The sequence below is a fragment of the Triticum urartu genome, chromosome 2A (genome assembly GCF_056163025.1).
Source record: "Triticum urartu cultivar PI428250 chromosome 2A, HENAU_Tu73, whole genome shotgun sequence".
Classification (NCBI taxonomy): domain Eukaryota; kingdom Viridiplantae; phylum Streptophyta; class Magnoliopsida; order Poales; family Poaceae; genus Triticum; species Triticum urartu.
In genome coordinates, this window is record NC_141874.1 from 163721154 (window position 1) to 163731179 (window position 10026).

The 10026-nt window shown below is 48.9% G+C and overlaps 1 protein-coding gene across 1 annotated transcript; it reads left to right on the top strand.

Moving 5' to 3' along the window:
- The first annotated feature begins 7148 nt into the window (after window positions 1-7148).
- On the top strand, window positions 7149-7706 carry LOC147984397 (uncharacterized). The gene has a single exon (XM_087541082.1). It carries the CDS (start codon window positions 7149-7151, stop codon window positions 7704-7706), a length of 558 nt encoding a protein of 185 aa, XP_087397208.1.
- The last annotated feature ends 2320 nt before the right edge of the window (window positions 7707-10026 follow it).

Genomic DNA, 10026 nt, shown 5'->3' on the forward strand with positions numbered 1-10026 from the left:
AGGACGGCAAGACGGAGGTCACCGTGGAGCCCAAGACGGCGTCACCAACAGAGCCTTTTCCAGGCGAAGACTACTTTTGTCAGGATAAGCTGTACTAGCTGTCCCCTTTCAAATTGGCCATTGTTGGCTCCCTTCCCGCTCAATATTTGGGGAGAGGACCAGGGCCTGTATAAGTAGAACTAGCCACCACGGTAGGAGGGGGACAGATTGGACGATAGGGAGAAAGAGAGAGAAAAGGGGGAGAACTCATTCAGAGGCATCTCACCCACACAAGTTCACCAAGCACAAGAACACCTCTACCTCAGGAGGTTGTTCTTCCCCTTGTACTGTTCATCATCAGCCCAAGAGGAAATCCACCACCACCACACTGGAGTAGGGTATTACACCACAACGGTGGCCCGAACCAGTATAAATCTTGTGTCTTTGTCTTGTGAGTTCATCGAGTTCGTCCGCGAGATCTTAGAGAGCTAGGGTGTGGATCGATAGGGAGAAAACCTTCGCGCACATCCTAGTGTTCAAACCTCGACGGTTTTCCTAGAACCCGTGATCCGACATTTGGTGCGTCGGGTAGGGGTGCGCCGAAGCTTCCTTCCGCCGCTCCGCGCCCCGTTGCTCCGTCGTCTCCATGGCAGACGCGTGCCGCACTTGTGCTGAGCACCATGCTGCCCTCGCCGCCCGTGTCGCTTAGACGGCTCCCAACGGCGGGCCACCTCGTCGTTCCCTGTCGCCTACCGCCAACGCCGGCACCGGCCCGGCGGGGAACGAGCGGCAAGCATCCTCACTGCACCCCTCGGTGTGGCAGGACGGCCGCACCGCCACTCCATTGCTGACCCCGGACGGTTCTTCTTACCATGCACGTCACCCTACCATGGACGCACGGGTCATGCTCCTCATGCTGCACGAGCTCCTGCGCTACGGACCGGTCGACAACCTCTACGAGGACTGGCTCGACCGCATCGCCGAGCTTGTCTGCGCCGTAGGGGGCTCCCCTACGCCATCCCACTATCCGCCTCGCCCTCCGCCAGCTACAGGCGACGTAGCTCACGGAAAGCCTCCACCACCTCTGCCCCAAGACGGCGCCCTGGCGCCAAGGCGCACGGGTCGCGCCCCACGCCTGCGCGTGAAGAAAGAAGCTGTCAAGAAGTCCCTCGACCGCAAGAAAATGCTCCGCCGCTCCTCGCGCCACCGCGCCAGGATCGGCGGCTGCGGCAAGACCGCGCGTCACCTGTAGCGGCAGGGCGCGGACCCCATCAAGACCAAGCTCCATGCCCATGGAGGGCCCCGGTGACCACAGCCGGCTGCCGCGCTTTCACCCCCGAGCTGCGTAGCGGTCCCTGGCCGGGCAAGTTCAAGCTGGATCTACCTCCTCGCTACAATGGCATCCCCGACCCCGCAGAGTTCTTGCAGTTCTACGAGCTGAGCATCGAAGCGGCCAACAGCGACAAGAAAGTCATGGCGAACTGGTTTCCCATGGCTCTCAAGGATGGCGCCCGCTCCTGGATCCTGAACCTGCCACCGGGCTCGATCTCCTCTTGGGACGAGATGTGCAACCGCTTCGTCGCCAACTTCCAGGGCACTCACGACCGCCTGCCAGCTGCGGCTGACCTGCGCCGCGTCAGGCAGCAACCGGGAGAGACCCTCCAGAAGTACATCCAGCGCTTCAACAACCTCCGCCTCAAGATCCCCAAGGTGACGGACGAGGCCATCATCTCTGCGTTCTCTGATGGCATCCACGAGGTCAAGATGAAGGAACAGCTCGCTATCCACGAGGAGTTGTGCACGTCCCTGGAGTTGTTCAACCTGGCGACCAAGTGCGCAAGAGCTGAGGAAGGGCACCTCTCCCACCTCGACCTCCCAGCCACAGACCCGGAGGAGAAGAAAGCTGTGACAGCCTGGGTTTTGCGCTTTCTTATTTGCTTGATTTTTCATTTGAAATTTTTTGAAACTTGGAGTTTCTGAATATTTTCATATGGACTTAAACACTTCGGCATCCTTGGCTTTCACCCAAGTGCTTCACTTCCCTCCTAAATCATCATTTCACTTCTGACCCACCCCAAAAATAATCTTTGGAAAGAAAAATATTCATTTTTTCTCAAAAACCCTAAGCCAGATCTGTTTGCTTTAAAGCAACCCCAATTTTTATGGCTCAGAAAAATATGAGATAATTCACAAATATTCTGTGAACCCTAGTGCACCTTCCTCAGCAAAAATATTTCATCACATTTTGGAATATTTTTGCAACAGAAAATCATTTCTGTTCTGGACAGAAATGGGGGTTTCTACAACAACTACCATTTTACTTGCTCCTTTTGACCTGAACTTTCTTGTGCATCTTTACCTTAGTAACTTATCACTAGCCTCCAAAGCACAGCTTCAAACTCCAAGCCATTTGACCACAGTAACATCACAAAGTTACTGACCAGAAACTTACTTGGTGTATGAAAACTTCTCTACTGCACCTGGATCCAAACCAAATAATGGTAACACTCAAAACTACCACGAACAACATGCTAGACATTGAGTTTATGCTTAGATCGACCTGATGTCATATTTCACGCGATGACCGTGTTCGTCCAGGCGTGCTGGCATGCAGCCGAGGCGCCCGAGCCTCTATTGCTCGCGTGCTCACTTCCCCGCCTGCCCAACCATGCCAAGCCTCGCCACCATCATCGTCTCAACATTCTTAAGTCCTCCCTGGCGCTCGCCGACGCTGGAGCTCGCTGCAGCGAGCACGGGCAAGGTCAGGCCAGCCCAACAGTGCGGAGCGCACTATGCTCGTCGCCATCCTCTTGATCCTGTGCTCGTCTCCGCCCGCCCACAGTGGCCGCGTGACCTTCGTCGCCTTCTCCCCCTCTCACTGACGCCGCTTGTCGCCGCGCGCCGTGGACAGGTGTCCACCGGCGGAGCCCAAAGCACCCTTGCCGCTCGCCTATAAATAGAGCCCTACCCAGCCTCCACGAGAACCATCCAGCACTCACACACACCCCACAATCGAGTAGGAAGCTGGAGCCCAGCCGAGCAGGCCTCGGCCCGCCGTCCCCGAGCTCGAGCTCGCCGGCGATCCCCTCTGGTCGCCGCAGTAGCTCCAGCCCCTCCCAGGCCTGGGCGACCCCTCCAGGGCCTCCGCCTCTCTCCAGTGAGGCCGTCTCGCCCGCTTGGAGCCCTTGGACTGGCCTCTGCTCGCCGTCTTCCTCAACTCCGGCGAACTCCATGTTCTGCCTCCGCTTGCGAGGTTGATTCCGACGCCGTCCGACCGCCCCTAGCTACGCTACGGGTACGGGCAGGTGTGCCTCAACCCCCTCTTGCCATCCCTCCCTCTCGTTTGGGCCAAGGAGCCCTCATCGCCGGTGAGAGCTCTGGCGAACCCGCGGCCCCCTCTGTTTCCTTCTCCTTTCCCCACCTGACTAGCGGGGCCCGCTAGTCAGCAACTCAGTATGCACGCGAAGCGGTACGAGTGGTGGCGCCCCTGGCCTTTACGCCTTCTACGTCACCCCTAGTCTATTTCTTTTATTCAAATTCATTTGAATTTACAGAGCACTTCAAACAGTTATAAATCTTCAACCATAAGTCCAAATGAATTGATTCTTTTTGCATTGTGTTCTTTGATTAGAAATCTAGCATCTCACCAAAGATGAGATTTTTTTGAGATGTTTAGAATTTCTGGTGATTTTCAGAAGTGTTCTTGTTATTTTGTTTTTTGTGTTTAAAATTATTTTCAGAAGGTGAGGCTTGTCTTGAGGATCACCAGGAGGCTTGTGAACCTCATCTGTACTAAGGCAAGCGACAACAACATTTTCATGATGCCATTTCAATATTTGTGATTTTCTTACTTGAATGAAATGATTAATCCATGCATTTAAATAATTATTGAGTTATTTATATTCTGTTAAATATTGGTTAGTTGTTATGCTTTATTTACAGAATGTTTGAAACTAGTTTAGTGGATAAAGCAAGTTAAGATTTATTTGAGGTGATGTTAGAAATAATTTTGTTATCCATGTTAGCAATTATTTAAAGCTATGTTTTTGCCCTCTTAGATTGATAAAAATTTGTCAGAAAATGTTCTGTTAAATACTTGTTTAATCATATTACTTGTCTTACAGAATGTTTGAACCCAACTTAGTGATAAAGAAAGTAAGATTTGTTGATAGGGAAATCTTTTTGACAAGCATATGAGAAATTTATCAGAGTTACTTTCTTGCATAAGAAATTAATAAGACTTGCTGCAAAATATTTTGGTTAAGTTGTGAGTCATTTGAGCAAGTAGAGTAATTTGAGTTGTTGACGTTATGCTTGGTGTGTATAAGGATGACATCGGTCATTTTTTATCATTATATGATGCATGTGTTGTTTTGCATTTCATGGCATTCTATGACACCGGTCATTTTTAGTTTAAAGTTAAACCTGAATATAAATCAACTTGAATATACCCTTGACTGGGTCATGGTGCCGCTGAATCGAGTTACTTTCTAGTGCAACCACATTTGACTTTGTGGGGAGGCCTTGACTCGGTCCATTGACACGGCCTCTGGTCGGTGCCTCCATCTAGGGAAGGTTATGTCGTGCTTGCCCTGGCCCGGTAAGAAGACATTATCTTGTGTGCTCGTTGATGAGATTATGGTACTGAGTCCCCGAGTGGGAGTGTTTTGACCACGACGGTGGTCGGGGTGTCTTTGGTAGACACGGGGCCACCCAGGACCAGCCCGTTGGGGATTTGGGTCGGAGTGCCCGGGAGAGTGCTGTGGCAATGCAGGGGTTTTGTCGGAATGCCGTTGGTCCACCCAAATGGGAGTGCGAGGCCATGGGTTCCGTGGTGTGGGTACAGTGTGCTACCTCTGCAGATTGTGTAATCTATCGATAGCCGAGTCCATGGTCACGGACACCTCGTAGTAGGTCCCACCATGAGTCAACATTTAATAAAAATTGCACACTAAGATATGAACTTTACATTGTTGATGGATGGCAGAAAGGCCATCAAGGCATTTGGGACCTAATGATGGTCGTGGTTGTGATCCCCGTAAGAATCACGAGTTGTTCTTGAGAAAGACCACTTTGGTGGTGTGTTTGTGATCTAGAGATGATCACGGTTGTTAAGCTATCCCGAGGGACGTTCGAGCATGATCACAGCATGTTGACATATAGTGTTGCATTATTCATAATTGGTTAAATATCATGATATTGTTTGACATTATGATTATGCCTATTGTGAGCTTGCAAGTACATTCAATGCACTGACCTGGCGTGTCATGCCAGATTTCAGGAAAGTATCATTGGAAAGGAGCGCTGTTCGAGTCTAGATCGTGTCCACATCGGTGACCCTATGATATGGAGCTTCCACCACGACGTTATTCTGCTGCCACGTAGTTGTTCGGATCGAGGCCCCTTTATGTTCACTAAATAATGTACATATTGTTCAGCCGCACCGAGTGTGCCGCTTGGCCTCGACAGCTATTGTAATGTAACTCTGTTTCGCTAGCATCAATAAATCAGTTGTTATTCTGTACCAAGATGTTGTGTGTTGCCAGAAGACATGGTCTCTAGGCTGGCAATGCATGGTAAACCGGTCGCTCTGAGCTGGGGTGCCACAATGCTTGGTATCAGAGCCGCGCCGACTGTAGGCCACGCTAGACTATGACGCGTTAACTGGACACTAGATATGAGTTTTAGTTGAGTGCCAGTAGTAATTTGTGCTGATTGTTGTGTTGCATGCATTCGGTTTATATATTTTTATGCTAACCTGCTAATGGTTGTGGGTGTAGATGGCTTCGGTGCCGTATTCGTGCCAGTTGCAGCTGATGCCGTACACATCGCCGCACCTCCTTCGCAACATGTGGCATCGGCTGTACCCTCTCGGAGACGACCCGGTCTATCATGTGTACCGGGAGCATCTAGCTGATTTAGTATATGAGTATCACGTAGTGGTCACTCTGTGCACTAGTTCCGATTCCAGCTCTTACACTCGCACTTCTTGGAGAGGTTATGCCTCCACCACTTCTCAGGAAGTCCAGTTTGCTACATTCGAGGTCCTTGTCGAGCTTCGCTGCAACGAGGTCCGAATGCAGAACCACCCAGGTTTCTACTACTACCCATCTCTACACGACAATGGTCGTGTCCGTTTCCCTCTCATTGATCCAGAGTCTGATAGTGTTGCTAGCCACCTTGCTCGTTATGTGACTGCTAGCTATCTCATGATCCACGAGCTGGCTCATACTCGTACTGCTTTAGCCACTACTTTGGTCACTTCTAGATCCGCCACTACTCTGTCTTCACTGGGATTTACCCCTTATGTCCCAGTCAGTTCTAGCTCCCCTATTTCGCCGGTTACTCCCCCGAGTAGCACGGGCGTCTTGGTCGCGAACCCTCTCAGTACTCCTGCCGAGTGGGTCTCACTTATCGCTACCCCTGTAGCCTCGATGCTTCATCCTACCCCTTCCCCTGAGGGAGAGCCCTCGAGGCAGCGCCGTCGTGTCACCTTTAACCCGGAGGTTTCCGTTAACCACGTCAGTTCGGGATCCGAGACCACTTCAGGGGAGGATGCCGCAGCACCAGCAGAGCAGTAGTATCTTTGAGTATTCTCAGTTGTCTGAATGATGTATGGATGTAGTCGTACGAGTCATGATGTTTTGTTGCATGTATGGGAGTAGTGAACCAGTCATGTTGTTTACTTTTCATGTATGAGTCTATGTATAATTATGTTGAGACTTTATTCGCCGTATTTTTCGCTCTTCTGCTTTCTTCCGGGATTTGTCACTGGCTTTTCCCCAATTTTATTTTTGGGTGTTTCTCATCTCGATTGTGTTGTCTTGGGAAAAATTCACAATAGGATGACACGGGTAGGCAGCAGTAGCAACATTCGTGAGGGAACTCCTGTTCGTCGTTCCGCACGACAGGCAAGATATTCTCCCGAGCCGTACGTTCAGCCACCACCTCCACCACCTGATCCTCATTCCGCCGAGCAAATTCTGCGTATGGTTGAAGAAAAAAGGAACAATGATCTGATTGTAATATTGATAAGTGTTCAAGCTATGGTTGGACATAATGGAAATCATAATGGTCATCACTCAAAGTTGTCAGATTTTCAGAGGACTAATCCACCCAGTTTCAGTCAGATTGTTGACCCATTGGATGCAGACGATTGGTTGCGCACAATGGAGAAAAAGCATGAGATTGCCCGTACTGAAGGAAATTCTAAAGTTCCATTCGTAACTCATTACCTCGAAGGCGCAGCTGCCATATGGTGGGAAAATACAAAGGCCATGTGGCCGATTGATGAGGAAATCACCTGGGAGAAATTTAAGGATAAGTTCCGAAAATATCATATCCCTACTAGAGTTATGAAGGCCAAGCAGCGTAAATTTCTCGCGCTCGTCCAAGGAAATCAGTCTGTGGCTGAATATCTGCAAAAATTCAATCATTTGGCCCGTTACTCTCTGTATGACGTGGCCACCGAAGAAAGGAAGATTGACAGATTTCTTGGAGGTTTAAATCCACAATTTTGGTGTGCTCTCAGTATGTTTGATTTCACGGATTTCCAAACTCTGGTGGACAAGGCATTCATTGCTGAACGGGAGCACAAGCTTCTATCCGATAATAGGCCTGCTAACGACAACAAGTGCAAGTTTGAGCCAAAGAAGGATGGGCCACCTTTGCAAAAGGCTCATACCTGGCAGCAGACTCAGGTGGAATACAGGCCAAATTGGCAATAGAATGTTAACAAGACTACCACTCAAGTCAAGAATGTTGTGGCCAATCCAATGCATGAGGAGCGTCGGTGCAATAATTCTTGTTTCATTTGCGGGCAGCACAGACATTATGCCAAGCAGTGCCCCCAAGAACAACAAGACGAATGCCCTAAGCCGACCGCAAGTCAATTTTATGGAGTCGCGGCAAAACCAGCAAAACTTCACCAGGCACGTGCATCATATCTCCGCCGATGAAGCCCAAGAGAAGCCGGAAGTCGTCATTGGTATGTTTTCTGTTAATGACATACCTGCCCTAATTTTATTTGACTCTGGGGCTTCCCATTCTTTTATTTCTCGGAGTTTTTCCGCCCAAAACAATTTTCCTTGCACAATTTTGGGCAAAAATGTGCTGGTACAAACCCCGGGATCTATAATCAAGAGCAATCTGGTCTGCCGTGATCTGGAGATCAATATCAACGGGGTCTGCTTTCCAACATCTCTGATAATCATTGAGTCTGAAAAGTTGGATATTATATTGAGTATGAATTGGTTGACCAAATATCAAGTTTGCGTAAACTGTGCAACCCGAGAAGTCAATCTGACCAGTCTGGATGGGCAGCTCACCAAATTCTATGCTTGCAAGAATATACCCAAGCCAGAATTAGTGTGCACTGCTATGGTTGAATTGGAATTTATTCCTGTGGTGAGTGAGTACACTGATGTGTTTCTAGATGAACTGCCAGGCATGCCACCAGATCGGGAACTGGAGTTCGCCATAGATCTTGTGCCTGGAACTGCACCGTTATACAAGAAGTATTACCGGATGCCCTCATAGGAATTAGTGGAGCTAAAGAAACAGCTTGACGAATTACTCCAAAAAGGTTATATTCGTCCCAGCTCTTCACCGTGCGGATCACCTGCAATTTTCGTGGGCAAAAAGGATGGCAGTCTCCGTATGTGCATAGATTACCGCCAGCTGAATGAGGTCACCATCAAAAATAAATACCCGCTGCCAAGGATTGATGATATGTTTGATCAGCTCAGTGGGGCTAAGGTATTCTCTAAAATCGATTTACGGACCGGATATCATCAGCTCAAGATTAAAAAGGAAGATATTCCTAAGACCGCATTCACTACTCGGTACGGTCTTTACGAATATACCGTGATGTCCTTTGGTCTAACCAATGCCCCTGCTTTCTTCATGCATATGATGAACAAAGTATTTATGGACTTCCTTGACAAATTCGTAGAAGTCTTCATCGATGACATCCTCATTTACTCCAAGGGTGAAGAAGAACACAAGGATCACCTCCGAGTAGTACTACAATGGCTCCGCGACCATCAGCTATACGCCAAGTTTAGTAAGTGCGAATTTTGGCTCAAGAAAGTTGGGTTTCTCGGACATGTACTATCCGCTGAAGGTATAGCCGTGGACCCAAGCAAAGTAAAGGATGTGCTCGATTGGGTACCACCCACGACCGTGACACAGATCCGGAGTTTCCTCGGATTAGCTGGATACTATCGTCGTTTTATTGAAGGGTTTTCCAAAATTGCTAAACCCATGACGGAGCTGCTCAAAAAGGATACAAAGTTTAAGTGGACAAAGGACTGTGAGAAGAGTTTTAATGAGCTGAAGATACGACTGACAACCGCACCTGTATTGACTCTTCCAGACATTTATCGCAGCTTTGATGTGTACTGCGATGCCTCCAGACAAGGTATTGGTTGCGTGTTGATGCAAGACAGCAAGGTAGTAGCATATGCATCGCGACAGCTACGACCTCATGAGGGAAATTATCCTACTCATGATTTGGAATTGGCTGTAGTGGTTCATGCGTTAAAAATTTGGAGACACTACCTCATTGGAAAAAGGAGCCAAATTTTTACCGACCACAAAAGCCTCAAATACATTTTCAATCAGCCAGATTTAAATCTCTGTTAGTGAAGATGGTTAGAGTTGGTCAAGGATTATGACCTTGGAATAAATTACCATCCAGGCAAGGCCAACGTCGTTGCTGATGCGCTCAGTCAAAAGCCCGTCAGCTTAAATGTCATGTTAAATTCATTGCCCACCAAACTCCAAGAGGAGATCGCTCAGCTCAACTTGGTCATCATAGAGGCTGACCTCGCTAATATTTTGGAAGTTACCCCCACACTTGAGATGGAGATCTACAAGGCCTAGCCAGCTGACACGAACCTACAAAAATGTGCCAAGGGTTAGATGGCAAAGCAGGCCTCTGACTTCTCTAAGGACGAATTCGGTACCCTCCGATTCCGTGGACGCATTTGTGTGCCAAATCAACCGGACTTGAAGAAGAAAATCATGTTAGAAGCCCACGGATCC